The 24971-nt window shown below is 39.5% G+C and overlaps 1 protein-coding gene and 1 long non-coding RNA gene across 12 annotated transcripts in view; one reads left to right on the top strand and one right to left on the bottom strand.

The window, feature by feature from the left end:
* Positions 1-16606: 16606 nt before the first annotated feature.
* The window catches only part of LINGO2 (leucine rich repeat and Ig domain containing 2), a 1218611-nt gene continuing 1210246 nt past the window's right edge, over positions 16607-24971 (bottom strand). For all 7 annotated transcript variants that reach the window (XM_082467575.1, XM_082467576.1, XM_082467578.1 and 4 more), the window contains one exon: positions 16607-23825. In XM_082467575.1, the coding sequence (XP_082323701.1) occupies positions 21969-23789 (1821 nt within the window). In that variant the 5' untranslated portion in view covers positions 23790-23825 and the 3' untranslated portion in view covers positions 16607-21968. The remainder of the gene's footprint in view (positions 23826-24971) is intronic.
* LOC309663583 overlaps positions 23798-24971 on the top strand; it is a 51414-nt gene continuing 50240 nt past the window's right edge. For 4 of the 5 annotated variants that reach the window (XR_014265349.1, XR_014265350.1, XR_014265351.1 and 1 more), the window contains exon 1: positions 23798-24883. This is a non-coding gene — a long non-coding RNA (uncharacterized lncRNA). The remainder of the gene's footprint in view (positions 24884-24971) is intronic. The other variant, XR_014265353.1, reaches the window with a different exon arrangement.

Here is a 24971-nt window from a genome sequence, read left to right on the forward strand (position 1 = left end):
AAAGTGTTTTAAGTGACGGTTGTGATTAACAGTGTAACACGCTAGTGAGAGGTAAAGTAAAATGAGTGCTTACAAAAATGTCCCTTGGGTTTAGTGCCAGAGAGGCATTGATGATCCTTAGCATGAGCAATTTTGGTGGATGGATGCAGGTGGAAGGAAGAGTGGGAAGTGAGGAAACAGAGACAAAGGGATAGCAGCACAATATTTAAGGAATTCTGTGAGAGGAGAGGGATTAGTTGCTGGGGAGGAATGTGGGTTAGTGGATAGTGTTGTTTTAATAGGAGACTTTTGTGAGAAAGGACACCCGATAGTGTAAATTTGCTGAAATAAACGAGAGACAGGATTTAAAGAAGGAGGGGGCTGGACAGTTCCTCTGTTGTGATAAGAGGGAAGTGGGTTTAGGGGTGGGAATACTAGGAGTTTGATAGCAGGAAACTGAGGAGTTCCCATTTGATGGCTTTTAATTTTTGTGCAGTAGAAGTTATCTACCGGGAGTGGAGAGCCATGGGGAAAAGACTGGAGATTTGAGAGGAGTTTTGAAATTGCTATTAGGGAGAATGGAAGAGGGAGATGATCATAAAAGGAAAAAGGACCAGAGCAGTTTTGCTGGGCAGTGTTGGTGATTATGAATTTATACATCTGAATGAATAGGCTGATGGGTAGATTATGGAGGATGGAGAGATAAGTTCAAATGAATTTACCTAGGCGAGTGGTGCCCAGACTGTGTTGAACAGGTCTTTTGTTAAATACCTAAGATGTGAATAGATACTTTGCTAAAAATAGCATAGCATGGCCGGGGAGGGGGAACCTAAAGAATTCTGTCTACTGTCTCCCTCACTTAGAAATTCACAATGTCCTTCATTGTACTGTGTGTCTGTGAGAAGTCTTAAAATGAAGTCTTCAACTTGCTAAATTTTGTTTAAACCAGTTTCCCCCTAGAGAGTTCTTCAAGATCTGGCCTCTGCCTGACGACCTTGCCACCTGTCGGTCTCCTGATCTACTGCCTCCCTCCCCATTTCTCCTGGACTATTTACATTTCTTTAAAATGCCCCAATCCTTCTTTCCGCAGGTCCTTTGCATAGGGTGTTCCCATAGCCTGGAACATCCTTTTCCCCACCCACTTTTCATATGACTGTCTCCAAGTAGAAATGACTTATGCCAGAAAGCCTTTCTCCGATCGCCCAAGCTTTGTGTCAGTTGTCTATGTTTGTCTGCTCTCCTGTTCTGAGGTCAGAGCACCCTAACTCCCTGTTGGCTTATAGTCTCTCCCACTGGGCTGTAAGCAGCTTGAAGCAAGGAAATTTGCCCTCTTTAGCACTGTTTCCCCAGCACAGGGTTCATTCAGAGTACAGGCTCTGTCAGTGGCTGGAGAGTCAATGATAAATGGTTCTTCCTTTCACCTTGTGCAGGGGAGGGGCGAGGTGCATGATTGCGAGGGATGCTGCGTCATGTGGATCTGGCCCTGGGTGGGCACTGAATCAGCAAGCTCTGGGCTGGTGCTGGAGCCTTACGCTTCCATAGTTAACTTCGGTCATTGTTTTCTGCACACAGTTATATATATGCATGTTCCCATCATGCATATATGTAACACACATGCACACAATTTGCATTCTCTCTTTTCTCAGCTTTTACTTTTATCTTCTCCATCTGCCCTAGATTGCTTATGGAGTTATAGTTGTTTTCATACTCTTTTTATTCATCTTGATCTCTTTCCCTTCCCTTATAATGTTTTCCATAGTCATTCCTCTGGGCCTTTTGTCCTTTTATTTTGTCTTTTATTTCTTCTTCTTTCTAGGCTGCTTAAAGCGCCTCCCAACAGACTTTCAATAGGAATACAGAGGCTCACTTTGACGGTGCAGATGTTAAACAATGGCAATGTTCAGTGCTTTTCTTTTTTTTCTTCTTTTAATAAATGTATGTATGTATGTATTTATTTATTTATGGCTGCAATGGTTCTTCGTTGCTGCACTCGGGCTTTCTCCAGTTGAGTCGAGCAGGGGCCACTCTTTGTTGCAGTGCACGGGCCTCTCATTGTGGAGGCTTCTCCTGTTGGGGAGCACAGGCTCCAGGCACGCGGGCTTCAGCAGTTGTGGCACACGGGCTTAGCAGTTGTGGCACATGGGCTCAGTTGCTCTGTGGCATGTGGGATCTTCCCAGACCAGGGCTCGAACCCGTGTCCCCTGCATTGGCAGGTGGATTCTTAACCACTGCGCCACCAGCAGTGCTTTTCTTTTTTCTCTTTTTTTACTGCAGGGACTAGATGCATACAGTGTTTCACTGCTCATTCTTTGTAATAGTACTGCACAAGCAAAATGTTAATCAATTATGGCAGCAGAACTAATTAAAAAGCATGCATTATACATCTTGTGGACACAGTCTTCATTAGCATAGATTCTCAGCATTACACATTCATGTCAGAGGGAATGAAAAGGAAAAATTAAAAATTAAAAAGACATACATACAGAGAACCAGGCGCTTTGGTTTTCTTAAGACTTTTGTCAAGTGTATCTCCTTGTGGATTCAAATGTCCCTTTCATTTTTTGTGCAATTTTTAAAAGAAAAACACGATGTCCTGTTTTTATATATTAAAAAAAATCCAATAAACCTTATAATGACAAAGTTAATCCTGCTTTTACCCCCTTAGAAGCTTAAATGATACTCAGTGAATAGGTTTCTAGAAACAGAAACATACCTTTAATTTAGCTCTTCCATAACATTTCCTAATAGACATTTGATTATGAGTAGCTCAGTCACTGGACTCTCATATTTGCAATGCTGTTGCTTTCAACTCAGTTCTTATTCCAGAGCCCAGCTTGGACAGTAGCAAGACAGGCCGAGTCAAGGGAAAGGGCAGCTCAGAATTGCCATAGAGTTCCTCCCTGTTTTTTGACTTCTTCCTTAGGAGGATATGTTGGCTCAGGCTTTTTGTGACAGTTTGGGCTTAAGGATACTGGACCACGTATCTTCTGTGCTGACACAGTTCTCTTGTGCGTAAGCACTTCTCATAACTTTCTCTGTAGACACATTCACGTGGAAACCAATCTGATAGACAGTAGAAGTGCTGATATGGGGATGACCAGACATCCTTTAGTCACTGAGCCAGGTAATGCGATGATTGGATTCTGCTTTTAACCATAAGTATTCATACCACTTTTTAGTTTCTTGCCACCTTTCAAAATAGGATTCAAGAGCTTGAAGTGCCGAGTTGACGACACTATTATAAGAGCTTTGCAACTCATCTCCCTACATTTACTCCTGGCCCATAGTCTATTCTCCACTCAACAATTCAAGTGAGATTTAGAAAATGTAAATCAGATCATACTGCACCCTTGTGTACAACTCTCATGCTTCCCATCATTTAGGAGAAAGTTCAGTCTTCTAAATGGCCATCTAGGCCCTCCTTGACTTGGCCCCGTCTCTAATCTCATTTCTTATCGCCATCTGTCTTTTCCACTTTGCTCTAATAACACTGGCATTCCTGTTCCTTGGACATGTCAAACTCGCTTCCTCCTCAGGACCTTTGCACGTACTCTGCCATTTTTTCTGACAGTCTTACCCCAGATGTAAGTATGGTTCGATCCGTCAGTTCATCCAAGTGTCTCCTCAGAAGGGACTTCTCTGACTACCTTTTCTGGAACACTAGGTAGCACTTATGGCTACCTGATCTTTAGTGTATATTTATTTGAAATGTCTTCTCTCTATCAAAATGCAAGCTCCTTGTGGTTAGGGGTTTTATCTCTCTGACTCAGTGTTTTTATAGCACAGTCTGGAAGAGTACCTGGTACACAGTATTCACTACACATTTATTGAATAAATGAATGAGTGAATCTTCTTTGGTGTACTTGAGTGAATACTGGTATTTAGATTTGACCAGTTACCAAATTCGAAAGGACCTGTTAGACACATGCCTCTTAATGTGAGTGCTTAAGAGGAAATTACATAGGATAGGACAGTGAAAAATATTGTAAAGAGGTGAGGCTGGTATTATTGCAGGACAATAATGCAGGGTCAGGTGGGATCTAAGTATACTTCATATAAAAGGACAGAGTGACAATATTACAGTTGCTTTCATCAAAACCTAAAATGGTTCATGAGCATTCAGGGAAGAGCCCTCTTCTACCCAACTGCTCAAACTGTAAATTGGCATCTCTCTGGTGTCACTATTTATCAAAAGCCTCAAAAAGTTGCATTAATTTTTGACTCATCAATTCCACTTCAGATAATTTAGCTTACAAAATAATTAGGATCATGACACTCCTAATTAGCTCCAAAGACACTCGGTACAGTCATTGACAATAAGAAAAAAAATTGGAAACAACTTAACTATCCAACCATACGGCTTTGGTTAGATAAATAACAGTATGATTAGACAATGGAATTCTGTGCAGCCATTTAAAATAGAAAAATATTCACAATAAAATGCTAAGTGAAAAAAGAAGTTTATGAAACAATATGTACCCATTAAAAATACATATGTATGTAGTAAAATTGGTTTATGCTTATGTTGATTTAACCACCTAAATGTTACCAGTGGTTATCTCTTCATTTAGAGTGATTGGAAATTTTAAGTTTTCTGTTTTTTAATGATTCTATAAGGAACATTTGTTATGTGTGTATTTGAAAATAGACACCAATAAACTCCACAAAGAGTGAATGATTTGTGAAAGAGCTTCATGCATAGAAGTTTGCCTATGAATATGCTTCTTCATGCTGTGACCTATCTTTGGGTTATGCACCCATTTATCTGACACACACTTAGTGAGCACCTACTGTATGCCAAACTCCATATTAGGTTATCCCTCTACCATGGGGATGCTGACGTCACACAACCCTTCCCCACCACTGTGGGCATTTCCCTGGGACAGAGGGGAGGCTCTTTCACACACCCCTTTATCTCCTTTTCCTTGAAGATATTTCCAAAATGTAAAGTGTCTGTGTTAGCCCAATCCCAAGGCTTTTCATTTTGGACAGGCCACTCTACTGAGTTTTGTTTTTTTTTTTTTTTTTTGCCCAGAAGAGCTGCTCCTTGATAGTAAAATGGAATGTTTGACCTGCAACAGTTTCTGTTTGAGGTCATCTCCCAACTGTGTCACTGGACTATGTGCCTGGCCTAGCTTCCTAAGACAGAGCTGATATACCTATTTTGTTTTCTACTGTACAAGCTGGACAGAGACAGGAATAAAAGGCACCTTGCTGAATGACTTCCACACAGAGAAGTAGCTACAGGACAGGCAGTGACGTGATACCTCCTTTTCTAGGTGTCTTACTTGAAGTGGGATCCCCAGCATATTAGCTCACACAGAGCAGGCACTCAGTAAATATTTAAGTGATTTGCAAAGAGTCCAGATATCAGCTTGCTTGTTTCTAATCTCACTGAAAGCACCCTAGAGGGGGGCCTGTTTCTCCATATACCAACTCAGGAACATGTGAAAACGTAAGGAATTTGGGAAGAGTACTATGTGTAGTAACTCTGACAAATGAAAGCATGCTATGGCAAAATGACCAAGATGAGAAGGCACATAAATAACCCATGTTGCATGGTACAGATTGCAAAAGCACACACAATTGGCCTTGGCCCTACTTAATGTGCAGGCGTTTAATTGGAAACCTAAATAATAAATCAAGCTTTCTGTGTTGGAATCACTCTCTGTCATTCTGCTATCTGTCCCTGAATGAGATGAATTTCCATAGCACGCTTAGATTGCTTTATTCGACACCAGCAGGCAACCACTGTTAATGCTTCTTTTCTCTCCTGGTAACTGGAAGGGAGTTTTCATCTTCCTGGGGGAGGTGGTTGAGCCAGAGTTGCCCCACAGAGTCCATCTGCATCATTAACCTCTAGGAATAGAGAGCAGTCTCTGCCTCTCTCCTTCCCTAATTAGCAGAAGTTTCCACTGTACTTAATACCCAGTGTTCCCAAATTAGGCACATATGCTTCTGTGTTTCATATACCCCAAGACTTACCTCCCGTCTATAAAAAAAATATGAAGGGTCTGCAGAAGAGAGATGATTTCCCATATAAAGCACACGAGGTTTCCTCTACCTATGGGTCACACAATCTACTCTTATCTTCTGTTTTACTTCAACTCCAGGAAAATTCCATTCTCATCAAGAAAAATGTGTCAGCAAAAATAACCCAGACTACTCTTGTTGTATGGGGGTTATATAACCAATTTCCCAAACCAGCTAATAAAAGCAAGCTTTATCAACATGAAGACAGGAGAGTTTTGAAGGTGATGAAGAGCAACAAGTTTTCTCCCTGTGGCGGCTATGATCGCAATCATGAGATGATAACTTCAGAGGAAGAAAAATGCCCCTTTGCCCTTTAAGATAGTCAATAAGCTTTTGCAAGCAGGCACCAAAGAGTCCACTGTACTCTCATTTAGGTTTTAATTAATACCAAATTACAGTTGTGTTTTCACAGCATCCCTAGTTAGATCCCCATTAGGCGTAAGAGAGTTCATCCGGATGGATGTTATTGTGAAGAACAGGGGATTGAGTACGAGATATAGGGCTGGTGCAGGGGGTGGGAACGGGGGCGGGGGACACATGTAGAACAACGATAGTCACAGGCCTCCTTGTGACATGATTATAAGGTTTTGTTCTACTTAGGAGAATTTCAGAGTTGAGGGGCAGCATGGCAGGGCACAAAGAGGAGGATGTTGAAATTGGACAGCATCGGGTACATATCCTATAAAATGAGAAAAACTAGTGGTTGCCAGTGGGAAGAGGGGAGGGGAGAGATAGGAGTATGGGATTAAGAAACACAGACTACTATGTATAAAATAGATAAACAATGAGGATATATTGTACAGCACAGGGAAATATAGCCACTGTGTTGTAATAACTGTAAATGGAGTATGATCTCTCAAAACATTGAAGCCCTATGTTGTACACCTGAAACTAATACACTAGTGTAAATCAACTATACTTCAATTAAAAGAAGATGGTGCCCATCCACATCTAGGGTTTCTGGGAAGATTAATAAGCTTGTTTTTGTAAAGTTCCAGGTACACGGTAGGTGCCCAGTAATCGGTGACCATTATTGCCTCTAATTTGCGTCTGTAAATTTCAAAGAGGGTCATATAGACTGGGCTGAGTAAGAGCAAATTTTTTTTAGAAGAATGTGAACTTTTAAGGATACAATTCCCACCGTGATCACTGCAGAGGATTTTCTCAGACCCTTTTTTGACGTCCTGAATGAGGGAGTAGGCAGGTTATTTCTCCTTTCTGGGCTCTTTTGTTGGCACTTCACCAGAGGCCCTGGAGTGTTGAATGGAGAGAAGGAGCAGGAAGAGGAGGAGGAGAAGGAGCGGGGGCAGGAATGAATCATGGTGGTCGCAGCAAAACCTTTCAGATCTCTATCTTAAAACAGAGTTTACTCTTTAAAGAAGACTAAGAAGAATTGTACTGTGATGATAATTGTGATTGCCTTTGAAAGATAGGCGTATAAAGGATGTTTTTTTTCCTGTCCTCTCTGTATTTTCTACAATGAGCCAGCATATAGTACTTTTATAACTAGAAAAAATAAAAGAAAACTGCCCCTTGTTAATTACTTCATTGTCCTAAGTCTCATTCTGGACTTTTGAAGGAGTAAAGTTTGAGGAGCTTAGCGGACTCATGGTCAGATGTACATTAATAGGGCATGAGGGGTTTAGAAACTCAAATTCTAGCCTCAGAAAGCAGCACAACCCCAGTAGACTAGGACCCTAGACCCCTTTAGAGTTTATAAAAGGCAAGGACAGATTTAATATGAAAGGATCTAGCTTTGTAAACATACCTCTAATCTCAGAAAAAGAAAAGTTGGTCCCTCCCTGATTTCTGGAACATTTTGTTCCAGCGTGGGACAAAGTCTAGTGGCCTAACCTCTGATACAGAATTTTGGTTCTCTGGGAACCTCGGCGAGCATGAGTAACTTGGACAGTTGCTGGCTTATCACACTGAGCCTGGCACCCTGTTTCTGTACTATCAGCAAACCCAGTAGAAATAGCTACAGGGGAGCTTGGGAGCATCTTGAGTACGTTTTAATTTAGGCAGTTATCTTCTTCAAACAGACAGTTTGGGACTCTTTCGGTCAAGCAAATGGTCTTAGCAAACACTGTGGTGCTTGTTTAGACAAGAACACTTCGATTGACGCTTCTGCACCAAAATAACTATGGAGAACAAGCCATTAGCCTGCCACTTAGCTCACATGGGTAAGCCAGTCTGCATGCTGAAAATGGTACAGCTGACCTGGAATGTGAGTACATTTTGAGTAAATAAGAGAGAAAGAGATTTAAGAGGCTACAATTTTTGCAGAATTATAACATAACTCTGGCGATGTGTTGTGAAAAACCAGAAGACACAGCTCTTTAAGGACTTTGGTGCAATAGAATGAAAAGTCATATGCAATTGCAGAAAATTAATGACAACTAGGCCAGGGTCCTGAAGAGTCAAGGAGTAGTAAAGTAAGTGAAAACAAGGAGAGGACTTTTGTAGTTGTTGAAATCCCTTTTCATTCCAACTTCATTTGCTTGTATTGACTTCACTGACTTGTCTTCCTAATATTGTTACCAAACCAGGTTCATTTGCCTCATGCACAGCAAGTCAAAACCCTGAGACTCCAAGATTTGCAGCAGAGAAGGGGTTTATTCACAAGGCAGTCAAGTCTCAGATCCATCTCACTAAAGGAGAGGGGCTTGGGATATTTACGGGATAAAGAAGCAAGGTGGTCTTAGAAGTGGAGAGAGGTGATTGGAGGTAGGGAAAAGGGGAGGTAATCTGTGTTCTATGCAGGCATATCTGAGTTACATGCATCTTCATGGGATGTATGTTTAAAAAAGGAGGTGCTTAGCATGATCTGAGGGTGGAATTTTTGGCCCTCTGACATCAAAAGGTCATTCATTGGACACCTGCACGGGCCCAGTTTTAGGGTGAGTGGTCCCAACCAGACTTAGACAGCTTGAACTAGACACAGCTGACTCCAAGTTCCTGAAAAACAACTTTGACAAACATCTTATTGTTTGGGCTAGGTGAAGGTTGCAGGGTATACAGTTTACAACAAAATAACTAAGGCAAGCTTGCTTACCCAAGGTGGGCTACAAGCAGATGGGTTTTTAGCAAGCTGTAAGACTAGCTCAAGAATTTCTGTTAGTCACCAGTTTCTGTAAACCCTATGGTGCACCATTTCAGGATAGGTTTTTTAACTCTATGGGCCATGGTTTCAATATCGTATACCATCTCTCATGCTCACGGTAAATAAAGGTGATGGAGCACTTGATTAATGTGCAGAAACCAACTGCTGTGGACTGAATTATAGCAATAATTCACTATAATAATTATAGCACTCCCAATTAATATGTTGAAACCCTAACCCCCAATGTGATTGTATTTGGAGATAGGGAAGGAAATTTCCTTTTAGAAGGTAATTAAGGTTCAATAATGTTATAAGAGTGGCATCCTAATCTGACAGGGTTGGTGGGCTTTATAAGAGGAGAGAGAGAAAGAGATATCTCCCTCTCCCCATGTGCATGTACCTAGGAGAGGCCATGTGAGGACACAGTGAGAAAGTAGGTGTCTGTAACCCAAGGAGAGAGCTCTCACCAGAGGCTGACCCTGCTGGCACCTTGATCTTGGATTTCCCAGCCTCCAGAACTGTGAGAAACAAATTTCTGTTGTGTAAGCCACCCAGTCTATGGTATTTTGTTATGGCAGTCCAAGCTAAGACACTAACGATGTTTTTGTTTTGTTTTGGTAAAGTTTCTTTAAATTACTATGGCAGAATCTTGGCCCAGAAATTAAAAAAAAAAATCAAACTTATTTTCATCTCATTTCCTAACTGACAGAGATAATATCTCATGGTTATTTCCCATCACTTGCAGTGACATTTTTTGCTGGAAAGAAAAGAGGTCATGTTACCATACACCTTGGAAGGCCTGTTTCTTCACACCCATCTGTCTTAAGTGATTCCACAGTCAGCCTTGAATGTGGATCCCTCAGAATGGGTTCTTCTTAAATTTTTTCAATTCTAAATCTTGAACAATTTTATTTTACTGTTTCCCAAGTAGATATAATTGAGCTATACCATTGAATGTAAGAGAAGGCTGAGCTTCTATTATAATTATGATTAAAATATGATAATAATGCAACACTATTAATGAAACATTAAAAGGATGAAGAGAAGAATAAATGGTATTTTAGAACATTCAAAAACCAAATACCTTTTTTTAGGAAAGTATTTTATTTTTGTGTCTCAACAGATGAAATTCATAACCTTGTTTTCTGATAAGACAATTCAAACATACAAATCAATTACAACGATGTGCTTATCAGCTCCCCCCTCCCACCCCTGTATTTTAAAGCATCTGACAATTTTGAAGGACACCAACACAATAGGGCTTAGCTAAACAATATGGCAATTAAAATTGGCCCTCTAAGAAAATAATTACAGTGGTTGTTGAAAAGAATTCGTCCTTTGAGCAAAACAGACAGCATGAAAAGAATCATCATGAAACGGGAGGATTTTAGCTTCCCTTCCAACAAAAGGGGAAAGAGGATGTATGTTAAAACAATGGTACAGAAAGCTGGGTAGTCAGACTGAAAACAACAGAAAACCCTAGGCAATAAATTTCTCCAATGAAATGCATCCCCTTGAAAATATCCATTCAAACTCTTGTTTCATATTGAAGTAACTACCCCCACCCCCAGAACCTGGAAGGGAATCATTTTATTATCCTTTGTTAAAATTAGTTTAATAATTTTTCCAAGCTAACATCTCTCAAAGAGAGGGAAATTTGTGATTAATCTTGTAGACATCATATAAAAGATAAACCAAGCCAATTGATGGTCAATGCCATTTTAGATTCTAATTGTACTAGGGAGCAGACCTGGGCTTCCCAGGGGGAGAGGGGTTCATACTCAATGACCTTGTCCAGCCACTCTAAATCCTGTAGCACCTTTGTATTAGGCCCCCTATTCTACATACAATTCCCTCATGCTTTTACAATAAGCCTCACATCACCCTTGTGAGGTAGGTAGTGTTACGGTCCTTTTGAGAGATAGGGATGCAGAGATGTTAAGTATCTTGCGCATTAACATGAATCCAGTGACAGAGCCCTTAGAACTCTTACTCCAGATCCTTGTCTTTTCAGTACTTAACTACACTGACTCCCTGAGAGTGGATCATTAAAGCAGGTAGGTCCTTAAAGCCAGATTAGTACCTGGCTATTTGGACACTAAGGCCCATCTCTACATGATTTGGATGATGGAATGTGAAATAAGTTGTGATCAACTGTGAAAGCCAAAGTTAATATGGAGAAATGCAGGATTAAAGTTGGGACTACAATTTGATAACAATTTTATTTATTGATGTACTGTTAAGTTACTATGATAATGGATACTCAGGTGTTACATGATTAAATAGATGAATGAATGAATGAATGAATGAGTGAATGAATGGAGATTGTGCTTGGATAGGTGGAAAATTAAATTTTGTACATATTTTAAAACTAGAACTAGAGAAATCTAATTTCCAATTTCTAATCAAGAATGAGAAGGAAAGAATTCAGTAGATTCCTGAATTTTCTGTGGGCATGTATTTGAGCTAATACTGACAGCATTTAAAAGGATATAGATACACAGACATTTAAAATAACTTTTAATATAGAATCTGTGTGCTTACTGGTTTTGAATCCAAACTATGAAGATCAATATTAGAGGCATTGCCACATACATAAATACCATCCATTTCCCTTAAAAACAAAATTCCCTTATGTATACCTATTTTCTCATTGCCATTTATTTGAACAGCTTGTGCTCTCCACTTCTTATCAAATCCTATTTTGAAAATACATTGAACTAAAACAATGAACTTCTTCTCTCTTGACTCACCAGTCAGGGAACACTTTTCAGTTACTTTCCATTTCTGTGAACCCATTTTTTTACTCCAGAAGACTCAGGACAGAAAACAGCTGCCATGTATTGAAACCAGCCCTGCATTAATACCAGCAATTTTTTTTTTTTTTTATTGCAGTGCCGTGGAAATCTCTTGAGACCACTGAAGTAGAGGCAACTGGATTCTCCAGGTGTCACTAAAGTAGAAGAGCTTATGTAAATCAAGATGGTGGAGCTGACTTGGTAATCTCTGCATTCACATTTGTTCTGTGTTCAGTAAATTAATTCCCAGTAGGATGTTTGAACTGATACACAGCGAGGCTTAAAGAAACTCTGGACACTATGGTTTGGGTTTGTTTGTGTATGTGTGTGTGTGTTTAAAGAAGTGTTTATCTAACTTTCACGAGAGCCCTGAATGTATATAATGGATGTAACCTGTTAGTCTTTTGTACATCCCATCCAGCTAATAGCCCATGAGTGAAAGAATAGATTAAATGTAATGAATTGTCTCTATGCTATGGTAACAGCATGCTTGATTTCTTGTGCTTAAGAATAATATGAGGAGTGATGCTGTCGTTAGAAAAGGCTTATATAAATGAGGAGGATCTGGTAAATAGATTTATCTCCCAATATGACAGTGAACAAAATTATTCAATATATTCAATATACAACTAACTTTTGCAATCATGTTTAAGATTTAGGTCTTTCAAGTAAAGAGGTAACCTATGTAGTAGTATGTTGTTTCTCACAGAGACTTTCCGTGGGTTTTCATCTTTCAGACCCTGTTTTCTTAGTGATTGAGTTCTGTTCTTAGTTTTCTTTATTAGAGGCAAACAGAATCGTGAGAATCCTCAGATAAACCATATATTTTCCATCTGCCTTTTCTTTTTCCTTATCTTTCTTCTGGTAGTTCTTGATAAGTGTGTGTGTGTGTGTGTGTGTGTGTGTGTTTGTGTGTGTGTGTGTATGTGTATCTGGCATTAAACTACATGTACTATATAGAGAGACTTATTGACATGTTCTGACATTCTGATTTACCCAGTTCAGAGTATTATGGAATGAAACAATGCCTGTATAGCTATAACAAGAGTTTTCCTTTCAATCCAGATTTTTTATAGAGGGTCATAATTTTTGCATTTAGTTGTTTATAAGAGTTGATGAAAGGCACCGAGTGACAAGCCCTACCTGCCAGTGTTTTCACACTTTCCATCCATCGGTGGCAGAATTCCTAGGTGAATTTCCCCTTAGGAATCCCATTAAAGTTTCTCAATTTCCCCCTCAACTTGGCCTTATTCCACATCAGTCTTCACATCCTGGGTTTTAGGTCTGACAATGAGGTAATTATGAAAAGAATATTGGGTTCTATAATATACTTATCTGCCTTAACGGGAGTATGTAGGAACTCATAACTTTTATTTCTACTGTCTCAGATGACACAGAAACATTAACAGCTGGAGCAGGATGCCCATGACTAAGGAAAATGAGAGGGAGAAAAAGACCAACAAACATCCCCCCAACTCAGAACTCAGAACTCAAAACTCTGATGGGCTTGAAGCATTCATGAAACTTGAAATTTATGAAGCAACACATGGTCAGAATGTCCTTATAAGGACAGAGCCAGAAGCCAGACTGCTAAGAGAATATTTAGCTCTCATTTAAAAATTTGTCTTCATTATATTGTCTTCTTCCCTCTTATCCTTATTTAAGAAAAAGTCCTGAAGTATTGGGGCTATCTTTTCCCTGATCAGGGAACAGGTTACTGGACAACCTAACTTGTGATGTATTAGTTGGTAGAGATGTATTCCCAACGTACTCAAAACTATATTCACGGAAAATCCTTCTCCGTTTTGGTCATGCTAGTTTAGTGGTATAAAATGAAAGCCCACTGTCAGAGATGTGAGTCTTAGTTACGTAGCTTTGGCAGGACCAAAAAAATCTTCCAGGAGAAGGAAACCCCTTTCTGGTGGTAAGCTCTTCATTCTGCAGTTAAAGAATAGCAAGGCGGCCTTTTGTGAATTTCTTGCTAGCAGCCTCAGAATTTGAATATCTGCTGCTGCCTGGAGGTGAGTCTTGGACTTTGTTGTCATTTAGCAGTATGGCTTCCCGGTCCCATTCCTGCCAGGTTTCTGCTTCCTCCACTTACTCTTTCTTCACTGGAAGGCATCTCACAAGCTCTAGGGGGTGAAGATGAAACCACAGGATGACGCTCCCTGAGCACACCTCCCTAAAGCCTGTTCCCTTAAGCACCAAAGGTGAGGAGAGAGCACCTTTGCTCTCAGAAGAAAGAGTGCACAAAGGGCAGTTTTTACATTTTCAGTTCTTTTCCTCTTTTACACTAGACAGTCTTCTTTCCTTTTTTACCAATTTGCCTGAAGACGAGAGGAAAGATTTTTCTCTTTTTAATATTTTGCGCCTTATCTTACACGATGTCTCGATCATAGATAGTTGGCTGAGTGAAAGCTAACTCGGAGAAGGTGACCAGATAATGATGATGTTGTGTGTATGGCTTGCTGAACCCTGCAGTTCTTGCTCAAATATATTTCATATCTAAAGTCATGGCCATTACTTGCTTTTGTAACCAACTCAAATGGATGAGATGATTTTGCAAGTGATACAGGATTTATCTTCAGTAAGGTCGAATATATTTCTAGTGTGGTTGATATGACCTAAATTTGGATATTCAGCGGGTCAAATCATGGCCCCTTGGAATTTTGCTTACAATGCACCTGAAAACCTGGCCTCTGATTCCTTTCTGAGTGGTTTCCATTCACCCCAGCAGTAGAATCAGATGGCCCTGGGCCTGCTGCTTCTCTGACTGGAATTATTTGTAGATTATCTGTTCTAATAACAATGTTAAAGATATTTATGCAACCTCCTATTCCCGGTAAGGCTCATATAACCTACCTCTCTCAATAAGGAAATATTTTCTGATAGATGACTCCAATTGTCTTTTATTACATTTCATTTCGTAATAATACCCAGATGGATTTAATTGCGATGTCAGACGCTTAAGCCCTTTACATCAATAAAGAAAACATGTGTTCTTAACTTATTTTACATGTTAATAAAATAAGTTAACTTATTTTTACATGTTAAAAATAAAACATGCCCACAATAAATCAATATAATAATCAATGAGGCATAAACCTAAATCAAGATACTTTTGTCATTAGCACTAATCTTTTTTGAGAACAAAAACAAGCTATCAGGCATTTAAAAAAAAAGTTTTATAGGTTGTTGTTTAGTAGCTTCCAGTCATGGGATGGTCCCAGAATAAGACTTTGATAAGACATTAAAGAAAAACACAGACACACGTTCTGTTTTCTTTTCTTTTTCTCCTGCTCAAGCTTATCAACTTTAAAAACAGTTACATTTTATACACTTAAAAAAAAATCCAGTCACCCTCCCCTTCATATTTATATATGTATATATAAACAATAGCTTTTAAATTGATTATTATTTGGGGCATTTCATACCATATGGAAAAGGATAAAATGTAAGAAGACAACTGACTTCATATCAAAGCAACACACATGTATGTGTGATACACCTGATTTTATAACTGGGGAGGAAAAGAACATGTTTCCTTCCAAATAGCCTCTAAAAAGTTAGTTCATGACTCAATTCCTATCTCTTGCCATCACATAGATATGTATATGACTCAGTGTGTTGCTGGACACACGTTGTTGTAAAGATTGAATTCTTTTTGCAAGTCTGAATTATCCCCCTGCTTAATCTTTATTTGTTGATTACATGGTATTGCAGATTATATTGATTCCATTGTAGTGGAGATTAAAAATATTAAAGCAATTTAGAATAGGAAGTTTGCAAGAAAATGAAGAAGTTAACATGGCAACCAAATTTCTGGGTTTTTGTTTTTTGTTTGTCCTTGTAGAATAGACCCAGCATCTTTGACTCTGACCCATTTGTAGTACGGAAAGTTATCTTTTGAACTTTATTGGAATTAATACAGTTAACCAATTTAGGAGAATGTAAATTTGCATTTTTGTTGTCTTCTAATGGCTATTTTGCATATTAAAGGCAAAGCCTTCCTTAAAATATGCCGTACTCTCTTGATTATGCCAGCTCTTTGCTCATTCTGCTAAGGCTATAAATAAAGCTTCTATTTAAGGCTGGCATTATATCAACCCACCTGCTTCTAGAAGAGAGAGAGAGAGAGAAAAAAAATCAGAATCACTCAACCTGCAGATTGCTGTCAGCTTGTGATTATGTGAATGGTAAGTCTTAACTTTTAAAGTGTTATGTGAGATAGGCTGGAGGGCTTTTTAAAAAAAGCAATTTCCAGTTTAACAATTGCCCAAGAATTTCTGAGTACTAATGAGAGGAGACTTTTCCCTGGTGAGAGCATTCATTGATGAGGTGTGACAGCAGCTGGGGGGTGACAGTGGTGAGTAAGGCAGAACTGGAGAATGAGGGGTCATTTCAATTGTAGTATCAGGAAAGAAGGCAGGAATGGGGGGGTACGAAAGCTTTCCTCTCTCTCTGAGCTGTCTCAGGGGAGTTAGTAGCCCCTGATCTTTTCCTCCTTCCTATTCAGAATGTTCTCCAGGGAGAGGCGGAAGGGGAGGGGAGAAGAGGTATTAAAGACTTTGACCAACTGGAGAAGGGCAGTCTGGGGTACTTGCAAGCTTGTCTTGATCAGATTCCTATATTTTGAAAGAGGAACATCAGCTTCAGTTCAGGCCTGTTTTAGAAAAACAAAGCTTTTATAAACTTCTTAATTATGTCTTTTTTTTTTTTTTTGCTGCAAACATTTTATCCTAGACAATCTGTTGAAAAGCTCACAACAGGTAATCAGTTTCCATTCTCTAACATTTTTGAGAAAATATGCAGAGCTACATTTACTGCTACCAAAACAGAAAAGCCAACTTCAGATTTGAAAACCTGTCATTCATTGTTGATTTAAAACATGGTTTACTTGGCTAAATCTTGCAAGTCTAGGCCTATGGCTGCTAAACTCATTTTTTGTTAGGTAACTTCTTGGCTAAATATCATGGCAAATCAGCTCTCATTTTGATCTTATTGACTTAGACTGTGAAGCTGTCCTTTCCCTGTAGCAGGACTTTTGCTGGAGTGAGACTGAGAAGGCTCTCTTTGGAACGGCTTTTGGAGGAGGTAAGGGAAGAGTAACAGAGATTCATGTCAAATGTTTGCCAAAGTACCAGGAAGCACACTCTGCTGCCTAACATGCAACTCTAAAATCAACAAGTCAGGTAATGGTTCATTCCTCAAGGCTTTCCACACACGAGGGCAAGCAAAACTCCAGAACATCCTCAATCATAAGAGAGCAAGGATTTTAGAAGAAAGGATGGGGCTCTCAAAGCCAATGGTGGAAGGTCAATGGAAATCACCAGGCACCTCATGTATTGATATTAGTCTAATGGGAAATGTTTCTAGGACTTTAACCCCAGGAATAAAGGGGATAAATCTTTACCTAAGTACTGAGTAGCATGAATGGCTTTGGCCGCACGTGCTTTGTTACTAGGTTCACATGGCACAAAATCCATTTGGAATGGCTTATGTGAGCTATATAGATATGACCAGGACATAGGTAATAGGGACAAAAAAGACACTGATGAAAGTTAAAGAAGAGGATAACCTCTGATGTTTCTTCAGTTAGAAGATAACTATAAAAAATAGTAATAAAGGAAATAGCATTAAAATGGATTCAAATGTCTCCCTCCAACCTTTCTTTAAACTTCTGATATTTTTTTGGTCAGGTCTTAGCCTTCTAAGTTGAAAATGATGTGTATTTTTTTCTTTCCTAGAAAGCCTCAAGACATATTCTGTGGTGTTGAACAGCTTCTGAGAACAGTCCCTGAAGTTAAAACAAATGTCTTGATGTGGAGATAAAGAGAGACCCTGGAAGGGTAAGTGAATCTACATGGGGCTCTACTCAATTTTTCTTCTCCAAGATCACATCCTGTCTTTTGTACCTTATAATATATAAATATATTTGTTCCTGCTTGAGTCACGGAAAATGACAAAGGTCAGGCTTAAATGCAGATGAGATTTAAATAATCCTTTTTTGAAAAAGTCATGGAAGATAGTAATTTCTGGACTCCTCTGAGAACTGAAGAGAACAGAATATTTGACAGAACAATGGAAAAAGAATCCACCTTGAACACTTTAGAGCAAATCCTGAATGCCTTTATACTACTGGGGAGTTGTTGGTGATAAGCAGAGAAACTTGAGGAAAACCAGAGCTCTGAAAATGTCCTCTGGGTCTAGGAAATACAAGTCTTGGCAATTCTTGGTTTACATTTCCAAACTTTGAGACTATTTGAAAAGCTCATAATTATAAATGCAATGAAAATGAAAAAAAAAGTAAGTAACACGAGAATTTGGAAAAGTAGAAATCCCTTGCCAGGAACACATTAGGCCAAATCATTTGGTGAGTTATCATGCTCTAATAACATGTATTTCAGACATTTGGGGGCATAGATCAATTCTCTGACCATTAGGGCTCTAGTCAGGGATTTTTCTTCTAGAAATTTAATGCCTAGGGAGTATAAAATCTTCTCTGAAGATGCCTAATATGCACACAGAACTGGTCAACTCAGAATTAAATGCTGAGCCAAACAACTATTTCTTCTTAGGACACTTTGAACAAATACTCTGGGAAGATGATGACCCCGAGATGACTACTCAGGGGAAAATTTGGCCCACTTGCTGATCTAAACTGCTGTTGTTTACCACAGTCTAGTTGGACCTAACAAAGAGGTAAACTGAGGCCATAAGGGAAAATTCCCTTTGTGAAATTCAATCCTAGAGCCCCAAAATTCTAGTCAATTGAACCCAAGATCAGAGCTTTGCAGTTATAAAAAGGAACCCAAGATCTGAACAGATAGTGAGAATGTAGAAAATTAAGTGGCCATTCAATTACCTATAAATCCTTTACTATGATGCTTCAGACAGAAAGTCACAGATTCTCCTAGAACTATCTGGCCAGTACATTTTTATGATCAGATCACTTATCCAGGTGGCATATTTCTTTTTTTTTTTTGTAATCTATTGGAGCCCAATTCAAATAGTAATTTTACTCTTCTTGGAAACATTGGGTTTAGGAATAATTTGGAAGAGTACTACTTTAGTCCAATGTTGACCAAACTGGGTTCTGTGGAACTCTAGTTTTTCAAGATGTTTAACAGTTGCATCATGAAAAGAAGTGCTTCATGCTCAGATAAGTTAGAGAAATCCCAAGGTAAACAAAATTAAACAGGATTCTTGTTTATTGGACTTTTCAGAGGATTTATTAGGCTCAAATAGATATTGAACCTCCAAGAGGTGGTTACAGAATGCACCATTTTCCCCAACTTATTAGTCTATGGGACTTTTTGGGAAGAACACTTATTAATATCTTAAATAACTAGTGTTCCAGGGATCAGAGTATGGAAACCCCTGAGAGAGTGCAATCTCTTTTCTTCCTATGGAATAATAACTAAATCTTTTCACGGGTGCGTTAACTTTAATCCAATTTCATTTGACTAAGCTTTTTGGTCAACTTTTATTTTGACAGAAAATAGCAGTTAGAATTATAAAGCCCTTTTATTAACTGCTAAATGTTTTTCTCTCTCTGTTTTTGCTGGCCAATTAGTTAAGTACTTTCTCCATGCAAAGTACTCTCCACTAACTTTTGGAAGACTATCTCTCTAACTTTGCTCATTTTTAAGTTTGAAAGACTCCATTCCATTTGCACACAAGTTGGTATTCTGATAGAATTTGTAAGATCTTGATTTGTATTGTTAGATATAAATAAGGTAGTCAATTGCCATAAGAGGGAAATGAATTTCTAAGGGATGTATGATAATCATCAGAAAAGTCAAATGAAAAATGATTCAAGCAGGCAATTCTTCAATCTTTCTATCTCATTTTCCACCCTTTATTAAGGGAGAAATGGGCTTAACCATGTTGCTATCCAGTTGGCAAAACAATTTCTGGACCTGTCACTTTTTTATTGGGGTCAATTTAATTTTATTGAAGTTACTCAAAATTTCAAATACTCAAAAAAGCCAGCTTTTTGAAAGTCAAACCTCCAGTCTGATATGTCAAGAAACAAACCCCAGAGACCTTCTACTCCAGCTTACATGCTGTCCAAAGGGTGCTCTTTTTTAGGTCTCTCTCAAAGTGTGAAAAGAGTAGATATCTATCTATTCTATGCTAATTAAATATATCATATGTCATGAATACACTCTATATTCAGTGCTTTCTCAGATCACATAAATATAGTTGACCCTTGAACGACATGGGTTTGAACTGTGCAAGTCCACTTATATACAAATTCTTTTCAACAGTAAATACTATAAGTACTATGCGATCTGAGATTGGTTGAATCCATGGATGCGGAATTGTGGATACACAGGGCTAAGTTATATGAAGATTTTCAACTGTGCAGAGGGTCATCGCCCCTAACTCCCACGTTCAAGGGTCAACTGTATAGGCTTTGAAAACCACTGACTCATCCTTTAGCCAAATGGAATTATGTCTCATTTGAACCAGGTCACTGGTGGTAATGGCATGACACCATTTTTTTTAAACTATAATATTTTAACTTTGAGTACCAATCAGTAACACAAACTGAATTGGACAAACAGCCTTCATTCAGAAGGGTGAAAGTGTCAGCACAATTTAACCTATTTATAGGGGTAAATCTTAGTTTTTCCTCAGTAGAGAGGAAAAAAAAAAAAAAATCCGTAAGTGCTTTTTAATCTACCTTGTTTTTTGCCACTTCTTTAAAAACAAGACAGATTCTTCTTGTCTACACCAGACAATTTTCAAAATAAAAATCAGTATCTACTTGGAGAGGAAGCAGGGAGAAACCCTGAAGTTGTCCATTTAAGACAATACTGTGTTTAAAGTATTTGAATAGACAACAGCAGAGTTGCAGTAGCTAGATGATTCCTTAGACTGGAAGCAATCCAGCCTTCAGACAGCTATCATATTTTAAACAGATCCTTAGTTGCATGCATCAATGTAATGCATGGATCACCCTGGTTTGTGTTGGAATCTGAGAAGAACTCCTTCTTATCCAGAGAGCTTTTAAACATCCGAATTGTTGATCTTAGCTACGAGCTGAATATTGCCCTATGAGTATATATAACAATCACATCCTCTTCCATTTTCTATTAACCCATTAGTAGCAATCGATGAAAGTAAAATCAAGTTGTGGTTAAATGAATAATTTTCATTATTAACACCTACCTTGCATTTTACAGGTATAAACAGTGGCACACCGCCTTCTGGAGAAACCAAGGACTTTGTAACAGTAAACTGGTCCAGTGTGATACCACAAGTATAAAAAATATTCCATTCTGTATCAAAACTAGGCACATGCCTTTATTTATAGTAACAGAAGTTAACAGAATTGAGCATTTTTGCCTTGGGTCCTATTTCTTGGTATCCTACATCAGACAAACACATCTTTCAACATATATCCGCCCATAACTCCAGGGATCTAATCTCAGGGTTATCTCTATGTAAAGGAAGGTGAAATCACACTTGGATCGATAGTGGTGAGTAACTAAAAGCACAACCTCTCATTCATATTGCTTTAAAACATATACAGCATATATGTTTCAAAAAAAAAGAGTAAAGAATATATTGATTTCTTTGTGGTGTTGAACCAACAATACGGTATGATGCAAGGCTTTAACAAATGAGAATCAGAGATACAAATTTTTCTGTAGAGTATGTTTTGGACAAATGTGTCTTTTTAATATGTAAATCCTACATTGTAGGTTGTTCCTTTTTATTTATTCTTTTGTTTTTGCAGTGGTAGAAAATGTTGAATAACTGTCCATGAGCATGAGCCAAAGGTCAGGTTCATTACTGAGATCCCCAGAATGCCAATATTTGCAATGCAAACAATTAGTATCCCACTGTGTGAAGGGCTCTGACACATGCCTGCCTGCCTTTAGGTGGCGAGTCTCCATCAGAAGTCCTCCTGCTTCCATGGACCCTGCTTTGACACAGGGACAGCTGCACTAAGCTGCCTTTTAACCTAGTGCTTTACTGTGCCAGGCTGTCTTACTGGTTACCAACAATGACACGGAAACAATAGTGGGAGTGGTTGACCCTCAAATCATTTTCATGTTGAATCTCCTGGGTCCAGACACCTCCCCTTCCACAACAGCACCATTGCTTTTTCGGGGCACATACTCAAGGTCAATGCTGTTTTTGTGTTTGCCTTTCCCTCGGCTCCACACAAAAAGGAGGAGAAAACAAAATAAAACCACTCCCAGGAATGTGAAACAGCCCATGGCTGTAGACACCAGTATTGTTTTAAGGTCCAGGGAAAAAGTATTGGCATTGGTGCCATTGGAAACGGTGTCATTGGAGTCGGTCATGTACATAGGGGTCCTGTTTGCATAAAGGAAACGGTCTGAAGTGAATCCTTTCACAGTTAAGGAGGCTGTGAAGGTGTCATTCCCAGCGGCGTTGCTAGCGATGCAAACATACATCCCGCTATCTTGATCCTGGGCAAAACGGATTTCCAAGGTGCCATCGCCCAACACAGTGGCTCTTCCATTGGACTTGGTGGTGATGAAACGCCTTCGAGGTGTCACCCAGGAAATCACAGGCTCTGGGTCTCCATCAGCATTGCATTCTAGCTGGACCGTCTGCCCCTCATCCACTAGCAGATGCTGCAACTTCTTCTCACGGATTTTGGGTTTTTTGCAGGTAAAGTAAAAAGAAAGGGCAGTGCTATGGAAATCCTTGAATGACCTCTCACGAATGGTGTCTGGGCCAGCACACATGGGCTGCTGGCCACCGAACTGCAGGGTGGGGTGACGCTGCAGGATCCAGAGAAGGCGGCAGTCACAGGCCAGTGGGTTGTTATTAATACTCAGGACCTCCAAAGCCCTAGGGGAGGAGAAGACATTCTCTTCCAAAGTTTCCAGTAGGTTCTGAGACACATTGAGCACACGAAGGAAGCGGAGCCCTTGGAAGGAGTGAGGCTCAATGGTGCGGAGCTGGGCCCCCACTATATGAAGCTCCTGAAGGCGGATCAGGTCCGAGAACATGCCTGCTTCGATAGTGCTGATGGGATTGTAGGAGAGGTTAAGGTGGGTCAGATAGACCAGGTGTTTAAAGGCAAGGAAGGGTACAGTGGACAGGTTGGTGTTGGTGATTGAGAGGGATGTGAGGTTGAGACCATAGAGGCTATTGGCAGGCATCATATCCAGTAAAGGCCAATAGTCAATCTCTAGATGTTTCAGGTGGAACAGTCTTTTAAAGGCATACACGGGCATGTTGTTGATATTGAGATGCTTCAGATGCAGGCTGATGAGGCTGCGGAGATGGGAGAGGGCTTCTGTTGGTACCGCTGTTAGGTTGCATTTCTCCAGGGTGAGCTGCTCCAAGCTAAGCAGCCCACTGAAGGCCCTATGTGATATATAAACCAAATCATTATCCCCCACTTCTAGAGACTTCAGGTTATGCAAATCCTGGAACATGTAGTCCAGTAAAATGACAATCTTATTCTCACTAATGTCAAGCTTGGTGAGGTTGGCGAGGCCCGTGAAGACCCCCAGAGGGACCAACTTCAGGCGATTGCCCTTCAGGCGGAGGGAACGCAGGTTGAAGAGGTTGTTAAATGCTCCTGGCTCCACATTGGCGATGATGTTGTCACTCAAGTCTATCTCCTCCAGCAGAGGGTATGAGATGAATTCTTCAGGGTTGACACTTTTCAGCCTGTTCTTGCTGAGGTCCAAGATTTTGGTCTCGATGGGAATGCCCTCTGGGATGGCGATCAATCTCCTTCGGTGGCAGCTAACAGATTTGTTCTGGGCTGAGCACTCGCAGCGAGCAGGGCAGCCAATGGTGGATCCCATGAAGATTAAGACCACAGCCAGACCCAGGAATGGCTGCCAACATGATAAGGCCGTGTGAAGCATGACTCCCCCTCTTAGTCTTACACCTTGGTCACGGGCCTGCAGGAGAAGGGGCCAAAGAAAGGAGGAAGAGAAATTGAGTTAGGACATAGATAGGTAAAGAGACATAAATGAGACAGTGAGTACAATGAAAAAGACCCTGGATTTGGAACGCTACAGATCTGAGCTTTAAACCTGAGAGCTGCCATTGTTAGCTACACGATCTCAGGTAAGTTATTGCGTCTCCCTGTACTTCAGTTTTCTTGGCTGTAAAATGGAAATAAGGGGGATGATAATAGTAGCTTCCTAGAGTTATGACAATTTCATTATTGGACAACTAGAAAGAGACTATTACAGTGTCTGGCACAGACTGTGGAGCAAAACAATACATTTCACAAAAGGTTCTATTTTGAACTCAAAGGACCGAAGCAGAGGTCAATGGCTATGAGGACACCTCTTCAGTTTGAATCAGTGTCTGCATCTCTGATGTTTGGGATGTCATCCTCTGTTCAAAATGAAGCTAATAGAAGCTTCATTCACCATCAGGCCCTTGGGTTCCAAGTACAAAACAAAGTTACATTCAGAGAAAGAGGATGAGACTTTTTACCTTCATATACAAGTTTTCTATTTAAAAAGTCCCTTTCAGTTAGAAGGTGTACCTCTTTCATAATTCAGTAATTTTGATTTATGAAGGGTTTTTCTTTTTTGAGGTAAACAAAAAGATCCTAAAAATCTCCCTGTACTCTTCGTGTTTATCATAGAGATGAGGCAGAATCAAGGCATCATAGTGGCTATGATGATGAAAATGCTTTCTTTAAGATTTTGGGTTAAATATGTAAGAGTGAGAAGAGTCATCATTTTAAGGAAAAAAATGTTTTAAAATAATAAATGGACTATCATTTCTTCATATTTAAATTCAAACCCAGTAAACATGTTAACCTGAAATTAAATAGGTATCAAATGAGATTGGAAATGAGTATGTTTTAAATGTATATAGTTAAGCAGACACTGAATTTACGGCTCAACTGAATAGCGAGAGGTGTGTTATGGAGCAGTGCTTCTCAACCTGAGATCCCTGGGGGTGCACTTCATCCAAAAACACCATATTTTACTCAAAGGTAAGTTGTTTAAGACAATATTTTTAGATAAAAAAGTATTTGATGAAATTTCAGCATTTGCTGCTGAGCTGTAAGAGTATAATTCTCT

The sequence above is a fragment of the Balaenoptera physalus genome (assembly GCF_965194825.1).
Source record: "Balaenoptera physalus genome assembly, chromosome: 7".
Lineage (NCBI taxonomy): Eukaryota > Metazoa > Chordata > Mammalia > Artiodactyla > Balaenopteridae > Balaenoptera > Balaenoptera physalus.